Source organism: Staurois parvus, unplaced genomic scaffold (genome assembly GCF_062004578.1).
Source record: "Staurois parvus isolate SC_StPar_1 unplaced genomic scaffold, SC_StPar_1.0 ptg000472l, whole genome shotgun sequence".
NCBI lineage: Eukaryota > Metazoa > Chordata > Amphibia > Anura > Ranidae > Staurois > Staurois parvus.
The window spans coordinates 452,581-472,451 of NW_028318268.1; the positions used below are offsets into that span (position 1 = coordinate 452,581).

General features: G+C 42.8%; 1 protein-coding gene across 1 annotated transcript in view; it reads right to left on the reverse strand.

Annotated features, from left to right (window-relative positions):
• FES (FES proto-oncogene, tyrosine kinase) overlaps positions 1 to 19,871 on the reverse strand; it is a 248,334-nt gene that overhangs the window by 136,651 nt on the left and 91,812 nt on the right. Inside the window, exons 3-4 of the mRNA XM_089689378.1 lie at positions 15,895 to 16,068; positions 13,261 to 13,357 (exon numbers count right to left, since the gene is read on the reverse strand). Coding sequence (XP_089545504.1) covers positions 13,261 to 13,357; positions 15,895 to 16,068 — 271 coding nt within the window. The remainder of the gene's footprint in view (positions 1 to 13,260; positions 13,358 to 15,894; positions 16,069 to 19,871) is intronic.

The window sequence follows — 19,871 nt, forward strand, 5'->3', positions numbered from 1 at the left end:
AAATATTGGGTAATATTTTCTTCTATTGTGCCCTAAAATTAACTTTATTGTAATTTTTCTGGACATTTGCACTTGATAGACCATTGTGTTAGTATCACGTGACATAAAAATTTGGATCCACCACCAATTTATTCTCCAAGGTCCTTGCTCTCTGAAATGTCTCATGTTTGGGGTTTTAACTAGTCTTGAGTCCTAAAATTATTTTTTTTAACATATGAAAAAAAAACAAAAACGTAAAAATGGCTCTGACAACAAAAGGGTTAATCATAGCCCAAGCATGAGAATGGTGGGCTATGATCTCAAAAAAGATGAAATGTGAAGATGAGGGGAGGGGCTCTGACGTCACGACATTGCACTGGAGAGGCTCGGTGATCTGAATACAGACACAGGTAGACAGCACTGCAGGAACAGAGGCAGAGCACATTTATGCTGGACTACAATTGTATACTACTGTGCAACTGGCAGCAATAAACCCCCTTTTTGCACAAGGATAAGACACTATGGTCTGTTTGTCTTCCTTTCTCAATTGAACAACACCCCTTGAGCTGATATAAGGAGGACTGGAAAAGGAAACAGCCCCAGGAGGGGAATTGGGAGATCCTCAGAGAGATGGTCAGTATACCCACTCATGAGCAGCCACAGGAGAACAAATATAAATCCACATCCACCTTCTGAGATAATTCAAGAGCATCATTCCATCCCATCTATCCTGGAAGGATAAAAAGTGTATTTGCCTGGATTTATTCAGGCAAATATAGAGGTGAGCACATAGGGAGACCATTAAGCACTCGGCGAGAGGGAACAAAGAATCCACCTGCACATTTATTTTGAAAGACTTTTTTTTTTTTTTTTTTTTATTGAATATATCATAAGCACGTGCACATAATATATATGTGTTTGCACAATATAAATATAAGGATCACAGTAGAATAGAGGAGTATTTCTGATTTGTATATCACTGTACTTTAATAGGCACTATCACCTTAGGATTATCAGTTATTAATGTCACTTGCATGAAGATTAATATTCACAATGATGTTTTGAGTCACTAGTAATAATTGTTTGATACATGCAGTATCTTGAAAGCTATTCATTAGCACTTTGAAAGTATAAGATATACATATTGGTACATGGGAGCGCGGCACTATCTATTTTGAAAATATTATATATACACTAGCATATGAGTCAGTGCAAGTGCCAGCGAACCTCACGTGAGAAATAAGGACATCTAAAGTCACATATTGAACACCTCATTTCATAATAGCTCACAAGCATTCACCATTTACAACATCTTTAGTTGTCCCTTCGCATCTGGAACTTTTCCCTACTGTAGTTACCCTGACCCTAGCCAGCGGAAATCTGTCCCTATCCATACACACGATCCAGGTGTGCTCAAATGATGCCAGGCACTCAATTTATGAGGTTTTCCATGAAAATGGCCACCACAGGTCTTCCTGGATTTCAGTGTCTGATTGGACAACTGTCCTCCCCAGAATGACTTCTGGAGTCTATAAGAGGAGACAATTCTCCTTATGGAACTCCTCTCCACCTGGTGAAGCGGCCAATGGCCATCTACAGCCTGAAGGACTATAGAGCCTGCACCTGCTTACACTGGGCCTCCGTGAGTCAGAGGTTACAACACTTCTACATCTCAGTCAAAGATCCAGTGGTTAATATGAAGTTCCCATGAATGGAGAGGGTACATTTAGGGAGCTGTGCCTAGTTCTTGGTCAAGCATGAAGCAAAATGTCTCTTGTACTGCACCAGATGTATAGCAGATGTGCAACAATGGTGGAGTGATGCTATATTACATATTCAAGTATAGAAACTTCTCATGAAAAAAATTTACATTCATTTCTGCTTACTCATTAATAAAATAATGACTTACAATCCGAGCATTTAACCTAAATATATAAAACTACCCAATACTATAAAAGTGACCAACATAACACTGGTAATGAACATGATATCCTCGTACTCCTGGCTTACTGAGATATAATGTATAACAGCTGAAAGAGGTAAAACAAAATTGTTGGAACATATTCTGACTTCTGAAGAACTTTACTATTTGCATTAATACGGGTACGCACCATGGAGACGAGATAGGAAAACTAGAAATTTTAGAAGGCATTTCCTTAACCCTCAGCGAGTTCTCATTATTATTCTGTGCTGGTGTGTTCTTTAAAGATAATGTTCCAATGTTTTAATATGCAGGAATAGGCACATAGAAATCTGTATATCTTCCTCTAGCCCATGCTTACACTTAAAGTGTTACTAAACCCAGGACCCTGCATTCACTATATATGATCTCCCCTGACCCTGCATTCACTATACCTGGTCTCCCCTGACCCTGCATTCACTATATCTGGTCTCCCATGACCCTGCATTCACTATATCTGGTCTCCCCGGACCCTGCATTCACTATATATGATCTCCCCTGACCCTGCATTCACTATACCTGGTCTCCCCTGACCCTGCATTCACTATATCTGGTCTCCCACAGTACACAGAACATGGAAATGCAATTATTTTAGTAAATATAAACTGCTAAATACATTTTCTTATCAGCAGTATATAGCAGTCTTGTGACCAGGGGTGGACTGACCATTGGGGAACTTGGGCACTGCCCGAGGGCCCGGGGTCAGTAGGGGGCCCCATGAGATGTCCCTGGTACCTTTCATAGGCTTTTTTGGGTGTGATTTGAGTGTGGGCGAGGACACAGGGGCCCCATGATCCCCTATTGCCCGGGGCCCCATGAGTTGTCAGTCTACCCCTGCTTGTGACTTCTCTCAGTGTCCAGCAGAGCACTGGTTAAAGTTGTAGGAGGAGTTTTCATTTTTCTCTAGGAGGATGCAGAACCCCTGCCCTCTGTCTGGACAGTGCTAATTGACCCTGTGCTGATCACATGCATTTTCCCAAAGAAAAAAGAAACCTCTTTAGCAATACACACCAAACTGAGCATGTGCAGAGTGTCCCCACACAATATGTCTTATCAGGAGATAAGAGGGGGACACTGGAAGAAGGGGAGGATCAGAGGAATCAGGATCAAAACAGCCTTTTACACAATGTAGAGGATTAACCCCTTAGGTTCCATAGTGAGTATAACAAGCAAACATTACTGCATATACAGACTGATTTTACAGTTGTGGTTTTAGTAACACTTTACGCTTTGACAATAAAACCTCTAAGCTGATTGGTTACTATGCACAGCTGTACCAGATGCTGTGTGCATATACAGACTGTTGCTGTTGTGGATTTAGCAGCACTTTAAAGTGACACTAAACTTTGGTGTAAAAAAAAATCTAGCAAAGTATATATTCCTGATGTGGTACTAAACTGAAATAAATAAATAAAAAAAAAAAAAAGCGGATGGGTAGGGTAGACCCTAATCATCTCTTCTGTCATATATACTCCCCCCTGCCTATCAATGGTAATGTACAGAGAGCCATGCATGTGCAGCTTAGAGTACATTTACGGCACCTGCTGTGTGCCATGATGAAGTGACTCCTATACACATGCAGGGGAGTGACATCCTCGTGGTCCAGCCATTCAAGCAGCCAAACAGAGCAAACCCAAAAGGAAGACCAAGAGAAGATGGTAGTGCCCAAGCACTGACAGCACAGTGGTGGAAGGTGTCCATTGACAGGTAATCTCTCAGATTGTGCTAGTATAAGGGCATACAAGCACATTATGGCATTTTTCCTCCTGGGGGCCTACTTAAAAAAAATTTTTTTAGCAGAATTTAATTTCACTTTAATGCCCAGCTCCAGGATATTAACAACCCTCCCCCCACCCTTACTAACTAAATGCTGGTATGAAAGAAAACAAACACCTATCCAAATGCCCATTTCACTTAACCACTTGCCTACCGGGCATTTTCCCCCCTTTCTCCTCAGGCCAATTTTCAGCTTTCAGCGCTCTCACACTTTGAATGACAATTGTGCAGTCATGCAACACTGCACCCAAACAACATTTTTATCTTTTTTTGAGACATATAGAGCTTTCTTTTGGTGGTATTTAATCACCACTTTTTATTTTTTGTTAAACTAAAAAAAAGACTGAACATTTTGAAAAAAAAGGTTTTTCTTAGTTTCTGTTATAAAATTTTGTAAATAAGTAATTTTTTTCCTTCACTGATGCGTGCTAATGAGGCTGCAGCGATGGGCACTGATAGGCTGCACTGATAGGTGGCACTGATGAGGAGGCACTGGTAGGTGGAACTGATGGGCATTGACAGGTATCACTGGTGTGCATTGACAGGCATCACTGATGGGCACTGAAAGGCAGCGCTCATATATGGCACTGAAAGGCAGCACTCATATATGGCACTGATAGGCAGCACTGATGGGTACTGATAGGCGGCACTCATTGGAACTGTTAGGCAGCATTGATTGGAACTGTTAGGCGGCACTAACGGACACTGATAGGCGGCACTGATGGGCACTGATAGGCAACAATGACTGGCACTGATAGGTGGCACTGATTGGCGGCACTGATAGGTGGCACTGAAAAGCAGCACTGTGGTATTGATGTGCACTGGTAGGCACTGATATGTGGCATTGCTGGGCATTGGTATGTGGCATTGATGGGCACTGACAGGTGGCATTGATGGGCACTGACGGAACTACACTGATCATCAGGGCACTGGTCATCAGTGCTCTGATGATCAGTGTACATGTCCCCTCGTAGGAGTGCTGATTACCAGCTTTCCTGTGATCGGTGGTGCACTGTGTCCCTGGGACAGAGCAGATCACCGATCACAGGCTCTATCATGCGATCAGCTGTGTCCAATCACAGCTGATCGCATGTACACAAGGAAATGCTGGTTATCGGCACGCTAACAGCACGTGAGGAGAGGACTGCCGATAACCAGCATTTCCTTGTGTACATGCGATCAGCTGTGATTGGACACAGCTGATTGCATGATAAAGCCTGTGTCATTGGCTCTTTACTGTGATCGGTGATCTGCCGTGTCCCAGGGACACAGTGCACCACTGATCGCCGTGCTGCGCACCCCCGGGCATGCTTAGAGTGGGAGCATGTGATGTGATGTCCTCATTTCCTTATGTGGTGGGTGGGAGGCGGTTAAAGTGGTTGTAAACCCTCACATATACCCAGTGAAGGGACTGGCCTCAGCTAATGCACAGAGATGAAACAAATCCTCCTACATAAGTTGTATCTGTTTATCAGTAGCCCCCTCTTCTCTACATTTGGTCACCATTTTAGCTCTTGGTGTCAGGAAAACTTGCCAGAAGTGACTCATAAGAATAGCAGAGAAAGGAGGCAGCAGACAGAAATGACACTTAGTGCTCTGGATTGGAACAAGTACACACTATAGAGGGATATGCTTTGTCATATTTCATGTCAGAGGCGTGCCATGAAGCTGAACTGAACCCCTAGAAACAAATACCTCTACCTTCCACCTTTTGTTGTCTTGATTGTCATCTCATGGGAGTCAGTTATCCCAGCGCAGCCGTAGTGTGGCGGGAATGTATGCTGAGCTGCACATGCACAGCTAAGTGTGTATTCAATAGAGGACTGTGAACAGGCAGGTCAGTGTGTATTATTACATATCGTGTCTCTCCTGCAATACAGAGCTGCCTGCTCTCAGTTTTTTACTAGACAGGTTTAGTTCCACTTTAACTGAAGCCCTGATCATATGACAATCCTTCTCTCTTCTTCTGTTTACTTCCTGGGGTCCTTTTTTGGGTGTCCACATCACTGCCTGCTTGATGTGGACATCTCCTATTGGTGGAGGTGACACATCCAGTAGCCAGGTCTTCTCTAATAGACTCCAGAGGCAGGAGAATTCATGGGGATGGTGAGGGGACCAGTACCTAAGGAGATAACAAGCAGGGAAAAATGTCTGGTCCCCAGGGCAGGAAATTAGCTTTTCTCATAGAAGAAACTGTGACCTTGTTCCATTATGCTGAAGGATGGCTGAGGAAGAGACGTTTGAAATCAAGCTTGAGCAGTAAAGTCGGCCATAAATGGATCGAAATTTGGCTACTTCAGCAGAGACCGGACAAATTTTGATTTATGTATGCGTACCTTGGTTGTACACAAGTTGATCAACTTGTGTATAAAAAAGGAAATTGCTTGATTCTCCCATCACCACAGATATTGTTGATGGGGGAATCCCTCCTGAAGTGCTCTTGTGTCCTACCGGGGGGGGAGCCTTCTCTGCCATCAGAACACAATGATTAGTGTTTTCGGCTATAGCCGGCGGCACTACATTTGGGAAAAACCCAACAAAAAAAGGAAAAAAAAAAAGGATGCAAATTTCATTTGAGTGCAGCGTTGCATGACCGCGCAACTGTCAGTTAAAGTAACGCACTGCCGTAACGCAAAAAATGGCCTGGTCAGGAAGGCGGGGAAAGTGGTTAAGTATTATTCTAAAAAGCCAACTCCATCCAGAACAAGAAGTTATAGGAAATATCCCCAGTGCAGGGGCGGACTGACCATTGGAAACTCGGGCACTGCCTGAGGGCCTGGGGTCAGTAGGGGGCCCCATGAGATGCCCCTGGTACCTTTTTCATAGGCTTTTCTGAGTTTTGGCAAGGACATGGGCCCCATGATCCCCTATTGCCCAGGGGCCCCATGAGTTGTCAGTCCGCCCCGTTACTACATATGTATATACCAACATCCCCAGTGCTCCCATGGTTACAAAGAAATTGTAATTAATTAATTGAATTAGGTTTTAGCTCAATTTATGATCAGAAGGCTAAATATTATTATCCAGAAATTATATCTTTTACCAAGCTTTTTTCTGAAAGCAGATTTTCTAAAGTGGCTGGAAACCCTTACATGAGGAGTGACTGGCCTCAGGTGATACACAGAGATGAAACAGATCCTCCTACATAAGTTGTACCTGTTTATTTGTAGTATCATCTTCTCTACATCCATTGAAAGTGTAGAATTTTAAAGCTTGTCTGAGAGTTCAGAAAAAATTGGACGGAGAGCTGAAGTTACACTCTGCAGAGCTCAGTGATGAGAGCTCTGAGAGCTAATTGGAGGGAAGAGACACATTCACACAGCTCACAGGAACAGATCTGAGGCTGTCAATCCGCTGGAGCTCCCTACCTCTCTCTTTTCTCTTGGTGTCAGGAAAACTTGTCAGAAGTAACTCATGCTTATAACTGAGGAATGAAGCAGCAATCAGAAATGACACTTAGTGCTCTTAATTGAGACAATCACACACTTTAGAGGGATATGCTTTGTTCATATTTCATATCTGAGGTTTACAACAACTTTAAATTATTAATATACAGTGATCAGCCATAACTTTATGACCACCCACCAAATATTGAGTAAGTCCCCCTTTTGCAGTTAAAACAGCCCTGACCCATCGAGGCATGGATGCCACTAAACCTCTAAAGGTATGTTGTGTATCTGGCACCAAGCTGTCAGAAGCAGATCCTTTAAAGTGTTAGTAAACCCAGGACCCGGCATTCACTATATCTGGTCTCCCACAGTACACAGAACATGGAAATGCAATTATTTTAGTAAATATAAACTACTATAAAACCTTATCTCATCAGCAGTTAGAGCTATCAGTGTCCAGCCGAGCACTGTCTAAAGCTTGTAGGAGCAGTTTTCTTTCTGCTCTAGGTGAATGGAAAACCCCTGACCTCTGTCTAGACAGTGCTGATTGGCCCTGTGCTGATCACATGCAGTCTCCCAAGAAAGAAAAAAACCTCTCTGGCAATATACACCAAACTGAGCATGTGCAGGACTACAGTTCAGTCTGGAGATAAGTGGTGGTTGCTTAAAAAAGGGGAGGAACAGAGAAGAAAGGATCAAACAGCCTTTTTACACAATGCAGAGGATTAACCCCTTAGGTTCCACAGTGAGTATAACAAGCATGTTTTACTGCATATACAGACTGATTTTACTGTTGTGCGTTTAGTAACACTTTAAGTCCTGCAAGTTGTGAGGTGGGGTCTCCATGGATCGGATGTGTTTTTCCAGCACATCCCACAGATGCTTGATTGGATTGAGATCTGGAGAATCTGCAGGCCAAACCAACTCCTTGAATTTGTTCTTGTGTTCCTCAATCCATCCTGCTGAAAGAGGCCACTGCCATCAGGGAATACTTTTTCCATGAAGGGGTGTATTGGGTCAGCAACAGTTTTTATGTAGGTGGTACATGTCAAGTAACATGCACTTGAATGGACCCATGGTTTCCCAGCAGAACATTGCCCAAAGCATCACACTGCCTCTGCCGGCTTGTCTTCTTTCCATTTGATGACATCTCTTCCCAGGTAAGTGACACCCGGCCATCCACATGATGTAAAAGAAAATATAATTCATCAGACCAGGCCACCTTCTTTCTTTGCTCCGTGGTCAAGTTCTGATGTCACATGCCCATTGTATGCACTTTTGGCTGTGGACACGGGTCAGCATGGGCTCCCTGAACAGTCTGCAGCTATGCAGCCATATACACGACAAACTGCAAGGCCCATTTTTTCGGCTTTCAACACATCAACATCAAGGACAACATGTTTACTTGCTGACTACTATATCCCACAGACTTTCAGATGCCATTGTAACGAGATAATCAATGCACAATCAGTACATTGGCACTGCTGTGATGTCGCTGCTTCCCAATATGAAAATGTGCTCCATGGGTGGCCATGCCACCATCCTCCTGCCTGAAATGCTTCAATTGCAAGATTGCAGGAGCCGGATAGAACATTTTTAGATCAACAGCAGCTTCATCCAATCAGATGCAGCCACTATTTGGGTTTTCTGACAGCCACCACTGAGTGTCAGAATACAACAGGCGCAGCAGGAGATTCCTCTATCTGTGCTGTATAGCATGAATAGAGAAATCTATAATATTTTTTTTCTGTTTCAACTGTAGGCTGAACGAAAAAAAAGTGTACAGGGCCAACTTCACAGGACAATATGCTGAGCAGAAAATTGATTAATAAAAATGATAAACACTTCAGCAGGTAAAACAGTTCAAATATATGAGTTTCCATTGTCTATTTATCTGCTGGCCTCGAGTTCAACATTAATAAAGATGTTACTTTCTCTAGCATAAAAAAAAAAAAAGATATACAAAACCTGCTCTAAAATATGTCATATGGAGATGATCACAAAAGATAAGGCAATACAGGAAAATCACAAGTTAGGATAGTTCAAATGGAATATGGCGAGGAATCCAAAGGTAGGTTGAAACTATGAAAAACAGATTTTGGAAAAAATACTAAACAATTATACAGTGGGTTTAGGACATCTGCACATAATGGAAGACATAAAAGTAGTATGTAAGATAAAAGAAACAAATGGATTCGGAATCCACCTACTGATAGATTAGAAATATTCCAAGCTGGTATTTTTGGTGTTACAATGACAATGTCCCTTATGGTACTGTACTGTATGCTTTCAACTGGATTTGCTGTTTTAAAGTACAACTAAACTCTCTCAATCAACATGCTGCTAGCCTTACTAAATATATCGGTGGGTATATTATATTTACTTGTTTTAAACTATTTTTTTTTTTACATTTCTTCAGTGGCTTCCTAGTTTCTGGCCTAGGCCAAAATTATGTCATTTATCCCAGGAGTTTTTATGGGAATTTTTTCATTTAAGCTGAAGGAAGGGTTTTCTTAGCTAAGCACGCCCGCCTGCCTGCATGCCTAAACTAAGGATGGATGGATTCCAGGAAGTAAATGCTACATGAATCATTTGCCCTTACTAAAGATGACCTCAGCTAGAAATGCTAGGGGGGGGGGGGTGATTTCTCAACAAAATATACCATGGAGACATGGATGGATGGGGGAGTTTTCTTTGAATAATAAAAAGAATTAAAGTGGTTGTAAAGGATGAACATTTTTTTCCTTCATGCATTCTGTGCATGAAGGTAATAAACCTTCTGTGTGCTGTTCCCCCCTCTCGATTGAGCCTCCTCTCAATCCAGCGATGTGCATGGGAGCCTCAGCTGTTCCACGTCTCTTGGCTGTCCCTGGGCCAGTAAGCCAATGAGGAAAGAGCGGGGGGGGGGGGGGCTGAGCCACAGTGCTATGTGTCTTACGGACACATAGAGCAGGGCTCAGGAGATAACATACACCAATGCCCCCATTGTAAGCGGCCTGCTATTGGGGGTACTGGTCAAGAGGGAGGAGCCAGCAGTGCCAGCGGGGGACCCAAGAAGAAGAGGAGGGTGCTCTGTGCGAAACCATTGCACAAAGCAGGTAAGTATGACATGTTTCAATTTAAAAAAAAAACTAAAAAAAAACACTGAACCTTTAACATCACTTTAAATAGAGTTTTCAGTTTATGGTGCAGTTATGGTTTTCAGTTTATGGTAGTTATATTCATTGTACTGTTTGTTAGCCGTGCCTTGTAATGATGGACTCACATGTTTTGGCTACAATTTATAGTGCCATGACTGATTGATTACCCATTGTCCATGTATTAATTCACCGAGCTTGTCTATATTCTCCAAAGAGACAGACAACATCTTGTGCCAAGTCATATAGCATTTAATCCAGGAGTCAGCAACCAGTAGATCTCGGGCAGGTGATCGCTAGATCACGGTCAGAACTTGCTGACCCATCATCCCAGAGCATCAAACAGAGTACAATGCAGAGGGACTGCCTGTAAAGTTGAAGCTGTAGTAGGGAGCAAGAGTCACAAAAGCCGATGTCTCCTCTGTAGGGCTGCTCCTACACCCTGTCATGGTTGGTGGGGGTAGCACCTGCCAAGCATGACCCATTCAAGTGAATGAGACCCTTTGGACCCCGCAGAAGCATGCAGTTACAGCGCACTTGCAGAGGGGCCCCATTTACATGAAATGGGTCTCCATCGACAGGTGGTAGCACCCACCAAAAGCAACAAGGGGTATAATTCCTGCAGTGGCATGTGTACACCTTTGGCTGCTGCCTCGGCAGCTAAAGGGGGTAGGGATTGGGGGTGGTAAAACTGACTCAACTGCCGGGTTTTAATAGCCCTCAACTTTACCTGTAAATGAGCCCTAAGAGTGCAGCTGCCGGATGCAACTAAGGACTCATTCACAAGTGCAGCAGGCACTGTTGCTCCTCTGAAAAGCAATCCGAGTGTGTTTGACAGGTAGTGAGGAAGTGATATGTTGCCTGCTCACCACCTGATTTAAACCCATGATTGCTGTGCAATGCACGTGATTGTGACACGGGAGTACAGCAGTTAGGAGGTTTAAAGCAGGTGTGAGGAGGCGACACTGGGCCCAGTGATCTTTGACTTCTCCCATTATACTCAGGTAGATCTCCACCTCTATAAGGTTGCCTGCCCCTGATCTAATCCATGCCTTGCCATTTCCTCTACATTGTGTCACATGTGTGCTAATGTGATGAAAGACTGCTTGGTGATCTCTCTGTTAATTGCTCTGCCTGTATGTGTCTGTGTCACATCTAATTACAATGCAGCTCTCACTTGCAGAACACTAGCCTGAGAGACCCAAGGATTGTGGGATATCTACTTTCTTCACAGGAACAATCTGGTGCATCTCTGCATGGTAGCCGATCAGCTTCTAACTTCAGCTTGTTCAATTAAAGTGTTACTAAACCACAGTACACAGAATATGGAAATGCAATTATTTTAGTAAATATAAACTGCCAAATACCTTTTTCTCATCAGCAGTATATAGCAGTCTTGTGACTTCCATTAGTGTGCAGCAGAGCATTGGTTAAAGCTTGTAGGAGGAGTTTTCATTGACCCCTGATTGTCCTATGAGGCTGTAGGACCCCTGACCCTCTATCTGAACAGTGCTGATTGGCCCTGTGCTGATCACATGGACCCTCTCAAGAAAAAAGAACTCTCTAGCACTACACACCAAACTGGGCATGTGCAGTTTACCCCCAAGGCTCTGTTCTATCAGCAGATGGATTAAGGACAGTAGAAGAAGGGGAGGATCAGAAAAGACAGGATCAAACAGCCTTTTTACTCAATGCAGCGAATTAACTCCTTAAGTTCCACAGTGAGTATAACAAGCATGCTTTACTGCATATACAGACTGATTTTACTTTTGTGGGTTTAGTAACACTTTAAGCTGTGACAAAAACCTGGAAGCTGATTGCTTTCTCTGCAGATTTTGCACTCTCCAGTTTTAGTAAATCAACCCCGAAGTGTCAGTTCTTACACTACAGACAAAAGGTCATGCATTCACCCATGCAGTCTTATGCTGCATACCTCCTGTGTAAACACAAAAAGAAGCTTTTGACACTGGAATGTGAAGATTTTCCTCTTCTATATGCAGTGGTGTATTTTGGTTTAGTGCTGCCCTAGGCAAGACTAAAATCGGCGCCTCCCCCCCCCCCATTTAAATTTGTCTTACCCTTTTCTGTTTAAAATCCACCCCTTTATCTGTAAACTCCACCCCTTCCTCTTTAGGCTCCACCTCTATAGGAAATGGTCAGAAATTGCAGACAGGATACAGGAGATGGTCAGAAACTGTGGGCAGGATACAGAAAAAGGTCAGAGACTGCGGTCATACTACATGATGGTCAAAGACTGCAGAGAGGATACAGGATATGGTCAGAGACTGGGGACAGGATACAGGAGAAGGTCAGAGACTGCGGACAAGATATGGGAGATGGTAATCCAAGCCCACCTCTCGCCGTGCCCTGCTGAGCCCTGCCGAGCCTGTCCCCCCGCCCAAGCACTGCCAAGCCCACCCCCCTGCCTGAGCACTGCTAAGTCTGCCTCCCACTTAAGCAACAGCCGAGTCAGCCCCCCTGCCTGAGCACTGCCAAATCCACCCTTCTGCATGAGCACTGCCGGGCCCGTCCCCTTGCCTAAGCACTGCCAAGCCCCCCTCCCCGGCCCAGCACTGCCGAGCTTGCCCTCCTATCCAAGCACTGCTGAACCCGCCCTCCCGCCTAAGCACTGCCTAGCCTTCTCCCCCCACCCGAGCGCTGCCGAGTTAGCCCGCCCACCCGAGCACTGCTGAGACCTTCCCCCCACCCAAACACTGCCAAGACCACCCTCAAGCCTGAGCACTGGTGAGACGCTGCCCCCTTGAAAAATGCCGCCCAAGGCAAATGCTTTGTTTGCCTCGCAGCAGATACGCCCCTGACTATAGGCTGTGCTTACAGGGCAAGAAATAAAACCATGACACTACATGTCCAATGAACATCTTATGTAGGTAAAAAAAGACAATGTGCAGGTAGAAAGGTTTATAACACCTTTAAATCTGTCAGTTATAAATGTGCTACTGAGAAAAAAATAGAAAATAGGAAACATAAAAGCAGTGTGCCCAAAATGCATTTTACTCACCTTTACTTGCATCCAGGTACTTTCTCTTGGCTTGTAATGTATCTTTTACTTTAGTGCGGTATTGAGTCTTCAGATTTTCTATCTCCTGTTGTGTTGTCTAATGTGGAACAATAAAATACGTTTACATATAATTTTAAAGTGTATCTTGTGCACCTTTGTACCTAAATTCCTAAGCTAATGTTATCAGAGTACACCATGGATGCAATGCATCAGTAAAATTACTGACACACTTTAAAAATAACAGAAACATATTAAAGTCTGTTATTATTCAACTTCTATTAACAGACCAGGCTGTCCAGCAAAAGTTGCAGATAGAGGTTTGAGACAAACCATTTAAAATTGACAGGGGTGCTTACAAGGATCTACTTTTTTCATTGATGTAAAACCTTTATCCCAAAAGGGAAAAACTGCTGTATCTAAATCTGCCATCTAACACTACCCTCTCTCAAATTGACAATGCTGCTGTCCAAAGGTGTCTCTAATGCTGCCCCATCCAGAGTGCAGACACTCTAATACAGGAGGTGTTTTACTGGCTAGACCACCAGGTTAAAGTAAAGGGAAAAAAGCCTTAAATATTAAAACCAATGTAGCCACCAAATTTAAGGATTGGTAATCTGCAATATTTTTTTTTTATTTTTGGACTGAACACATATATTTACAGACATAGTTAGTCTGGTTGAAAAAAGACAAGTCCATCTAGTTCAACAAATAAAAAGGAAAAAAAAATATAGAAAAATGTTTATACAATTCTTTATACACTGTATATAATCCTATATCCACAGTTGATCCAGAGGAAGGCAAAAAAAAACAACAAAGAATGTTTCAATTTGCTCCAGCTGGGAAACAAATTCCCTCCTAATCTTCCATAAGGCAATTGGATATTCCCTGGATCAACTTTACCTATAAATGTCAGTATCCAGTTATATTCTGTGCAACTGGGAAAGAGTCCAGGCCTTTCTTAGATAATCTACTAAACTGGCCAGAAGCAGCTCTTGAGGGAGTCTATTCTACATTTTCACAGCTTTCACTGTGAAGAAACCTTTCTGTGTTTGGAAATTAAATCTCTTTTCCTCCAGAGTGCTCCCTTGTCCTCTGTGATGACCTTAAAGTGAATATCTCTACACCAAGATCACTATATGGACCACCTATGTATTTATACAAGTTGATCATATCCGCCCTAAATCTAAAGAGAGGATAAATTCAGTTCCTCTAATCTTCCCTCATAGCTGAGCTCCTCCATGCCTCTTATCAGTTTGGTTGCCCTTCTCTGTACTTTCTCCAGTTCCCCAATGTTCTTTTTGTGAATTGATGATCAAAAACTGAACTGCATATTCCAGATGAGGTGTTACTAATGATTTGTACCGGGTAACATGATATCACTCTCTCTGGAGTCTATACCTCTTTTAATACAAGAGAGGTTTTTGCTCGCTTTAGAAACCGCAGCTTGGCATTGCATGCCATTATTAAGCTTGTGATCTACCAGAACCCCCAGATCCTTCCCCACCCTTGATTCCCCCAGTTGTACACGCCCTAGTATGTATGATGCATGCATATTCTTAGTATGTAAGTGCATAACCTTACATTTATCAACATTAAACCTCATTTGCCACATAGTTGCCCAATTAAACAGTGCATTGAGGTCGGCTTGTAAATTGGAGACATCCTGTAAGGACGTTATTCTGCTGCACAGTTTAGTGTCATCTGCAAAGACTGAAATGGTACTTTTAATCCCAGACCCTATATCACTTATAAATATATTAAAAAGTAAAGATTCCAACACTGAACCCTGGGGTACACCACTGACAACCCTAGAACATGGCTTCTCAACCAGGGTTCATTGGAACCCTAGGATTCCTCAAAGGTTGCCAGGGGTTCCTTGAGCAGTGAGAAATTTCTGCCTCTCAGACAAGTTTCCACTGACACCACTGATTTTTTTAACTAGCTGAGGGAGACAGTAATTCTTCCCAAAGACCACAAATGTAAGGAGCATCCTTCCCACTGACCAATACACTAAAGTATCACGAGTTGTAGATATAGTCATTTTTAGCAGGGGTTCCCTGAAACCGGAAAGTTATTTCAAGGATTCCTCTTTATTGAAAAGGTTGAGAAAGGCTAATATAGACCATTCAGAATAGGAATCATTAACTACTACTCTCTGAATGCAGTCTTTTACCTGGTTTTCTATCCATTTACTACAGAGTCAAAGACTCATCCCTAACTTAGAAAGTGAAGGAACACAAATACACTGATGATGTCAATTTCCCCTCCTATACGTTTGTTTACAGTGTTGGACTTGACAAGTCAATGTGAATGCTATCAAATATGGGATGACATGAATCTAAAATGAAAAGAGAATTCAGATATCTATGTAAACTGAATTTCAAATGTAGAACATTGTATATTAATGAATACATAACGGAGTTGCATGTTTTTTTTTTGTTATAGGTGCCTTGAGTTCAGCTTTAAGACAGAGAATGGAATGCAGTTTGTTATTTTCTAGATGGGAACTGATATGGTGCCAGAATAATACTCCTGGTACCACACTCCTAATCATTCAGTGGAAAGTCAAGTCTGCCATAAAACAATAATAATGACTACAATGAATCAACTTTCCAAGCAGATGAAATTCATCACCTTCACATAATCCTGGTTGAGAAGTTGCCACTGTTCTCCATATGACTTTTTCAGCTGCTGTTTTTCCCGAATGAGGTCAGAAAGCTTCTTCAAGGGTCCGGAATGCAAAGTGTCTGAATGATTCCGTAACATGTGACTCAGGTTGTCTGTCTGAGTGACCATCGTGGACCAGGTCTAGGAAAGGGAAAACATAGGAAAAGATGAGAAAATGGAGAAATAGAATTGAATGTAGCATTAGCAAGTTAGTTGGATTTTATATAGAAGGTAGATAAAGGGCAATTCCACTCAGGATTGAAATTGCCAATAAATGGGCACAATATTAGGCAATGTCTATTGTTTGTCAATGTGCTATGCACACAAATTAGTACACAGTAGCTTCATAGCCACTGTTTTATTATGCGCAGGGGCAGACTGACAACTCATGGGGCCCCCGGGCAATAGGGGATCATGGGGCCCCTGTGTCCTTGCCCAAACTCAAAAAAGCCTATGAAAAAGGTACCAGGGGCATCTCATGGGGCCCCCTACTGACCCCGGGCCCTCGGGCAGTGCCCGAGTTTCCAAATGGTCAGTCCGCCCCTGATTATGCAGTCATATGAATGAACATTAAACACCAACTTTTGTTATTAAGGGTACAATAAAAATAAAGAGTTGTCCCCTGCTGTACTTTTTCTTCACCACAAGAAAAAAAATCCTCAGTCTTTTGGTTTGGAGTGTCATTAAAGAGGAATTCCAGGTATGGATACTTTATACAAATTACATTGGTCCAGATTGGATCAGTGTAACTCTGCATATAACATACCTAGCCAATGCCATTGGAGTGTGGGAGGAAACCTATGCAGGCACAGAGAAAACATGCAACCTCCATGCAGGTAGAAGAATGGTTGGGATTTGAACCAACGACCCTAGTGCTGCTAGGCAGAAACACTAGCCACTTAGGTATTGTACATATTTTCTTAGGTTAAGGAATAAAAAAAACAGATTTCAACTATATTTTTTCGTTTTTGTTTGTCAATCAAATACAAAATAGGAAAAAAATCATATTTTTTTTCAGCAAGCAGGTGGAACTCTTGGCTCTCTTCCACATGTTTATCCTGATAATTTTAATTGCTTTTCCTAGGAAATCCTGTTGTTAACAGAGCTTAGTAGCTCAAGCTCAAATTACATATACAGCTGAATGTCCTAGAAGAGTCATCACCTTCCCCCTCCATCAAAATACAGGCATGACAGTCTGACATGTGTGATAAATATTCACTTTAATGGCAACCAGAAGCTATTAAATATTTGAAGGTTCCCTAAAAAAGCATGTATTGAAATTTCTTCACATTTTAAATTATTTAAATACAAAATTACACTGTTTAACCTTCTATAAAATGCTATTAAAATAAAATATTAAATATTTGTATCCATAATCTACCCATTACATTTGCAAATACCTTCTTTAACAAATTCTGCACTTAAATTAATATTTTATCCGTGAGGGTAAAAAAAAAACCTTAAATACCAAAACTGGTGTAGTGTAAAGATAGGGATGGAATTGAGGCCCCTGGCCTACTCATCTACTAAAACTCTCCTACACAGGTTTTTAGAGGGATAGGAGTCTTAAAAGAACTATGTCAAAATTTGATTTACATTTCTGGAGGCATTTTAATAGATTGTAAATCTTTAATGGTATTCAAAAACACTTATTCTCAGCAAAAGCCCCTATTTGTCCTGTCTTCTTCTTCTCCCCCATTACTGCCTAGCGTGAGCCAGAAGTGTAAACTAGCTTTTGCCATCTAGGGGTCTCTACCATCCTCCCAGTTTTGGTATAAGTAGAAAGGAATGGTGGTGTGGAATAGTAAAAGGCAAAGAGGTTAGTTAGTGTTCTGCAGAGACACCATAAAAGGAGGCAAAAAGGTCTGAACTTCATTGGTACTAAGAACAGTAAACCATGTGTAGTGGATTGTTGAAAACTGTACTTAACTCAGTTGTTATGATGCATAGTTGAATAAGTATAAAACAAGTTCTATGCAGAAGCAGACTGAGTCTAGTTCTTTCTGTGGTATGAATGGTGGCCTATACCTGGAGAAGCAATACGTAAGTGTAAGAATTGGCTCCATTAGGGGACTGGTTGTTGTTGGGAGAAGAAAAGTTGGCCAACCTAGCAGTGATGCCAGGTCCCATGTCTGGATCATATGCCTGGAAACTTGTGACCCTGGTTTATTATGAATGGTTGTGCGGAGTAGCCCCTGGTGGACCCAACCTGCAACCACAGGACCAGGGTTCCTTACATCTTTGTTGCATAGTGATTGCCCCCTGTATTAATCCACCATAGACTGCTAACGCAGGTGCACCTCTTTGTCCGGACCACCAATCTTTACATACTATATACAGTATTGGGCCTATAGCAGAATACAGTATGCAGAAATCCCTGGAACCCTAAATCTTTCCATATAGGTTACAATCTGACTATACAATCCCTTCAGATTCACCAGTTATGTGAGGGCCTACTTATATAGGCTCTTGCACTGTAGTTACTGTTAGACCTAAATGAAATTGTATACAGATTGCAACATGTGTGACCACACATTATAGTTTTGGAGTCTGCTAGAAGTCCCTTTAAGCCACCAAGCAGAACATTCCTTTTCCAGTTGCAAAGCTAATTGCTCCCTCCCTGGAGCCTGAGACTTTGCTGTACTTGGCTACAGACAGAGGTGCTTCTGTCAGGGCTGATGTCTGCCTTAGGAGCATGTAGGTGCCACACTAAAGGGTCAGGGCTGCTGAATTGAGCTGCACAAAGTCTTTGCTGCTGAAAACATTTGACTGCTGTGCTGCATCTAGGGTGAGTAGTGCCCCAAGGTCGCAAGATTGTGGGCGGGGTCTGGTTGTGCACATGCATGTGGGGTAACACCTCACCTGAAGGCGTGCTCATCAATGCCCAGGACTAGGCGGAGGCTGCGTTCATGTGAAGAACCAAACATTAAGGCAACCCCTGTCTCAGAGATAAGCCACTGGTGTTCCTCCATAAGATTCTTTGTCCCAAGTACCTACACACTGGTACTGATGTATGTGTTGCATTCAGAGGGACATGCAGAGCCATTGCCTACTCCACCAGTCCAGTGTACCTCCGTTACCTCACTCCCAGTAACAGAATGAAACCCTGCCAGACACATAGCATGGGTTTCATACGTGTCCTGAGTTACCTCTTTGCTTCCCATGCCTTCGTTATCAGGCCTTAGATTTCAGTAACGCTAGTCTGCTCCCAGTTACTCTAGGAGATGGACAGGTAGGGAGGGAGTCAGAGCACTAGCCCCCTAACTACTGGAGGACCTGTCACCTATCCAGGAACCACGTCAAACAACTGGTTGCTGTAGCGGTTCTTCCTTTTGGTTACCCATGGTGATGACCTCCTCTTCTTAGCCTCGCAAGTTAACCATTTGTAGTGTGCTACACATACTCCAGAGTGCTTTAGCACACCCAGGTTCTTTAGGAATGTGGCAAGACCCAACATGCACTCCTTTAATAACTCAAGAGCAGGCTCACGACGGATGAAACAACGTTTACTGAGAATTCAGCAAAACATGCACAACATAAATAAATGTCCTTTCCCTAACTATCTCTAGTTGTAGCTTCCCCAGCATACCTGTATAGGAAGAGTGCTTTTAGAAATGGAGTTTGGACCCCAGAAAAACCCACAAACATGATCAGGGAAGGAGGCACAAAACATTAACCCCTTTCCCACTGACCTTGGGCAGCCAAGTAGCTAACTAGACATACAGTAGGCAACCTGCCTACAAGCTGCTATTTCTAAGCTATTGTATGTTGCTGTCTTCTGTGCACTGTCCAGAACTGCTGTACCAATACTCTGCTGATCCAGTGTACTGCCGTTCAAGTATCCTGCTGTTGCCATGTGAGATGTGTCATGCTGCTATGTGAGACCGAGGTGCAGGCTGATGGGATAACTTTTGTCAGACTTCACTTTAGAGCTGCAACTTTGT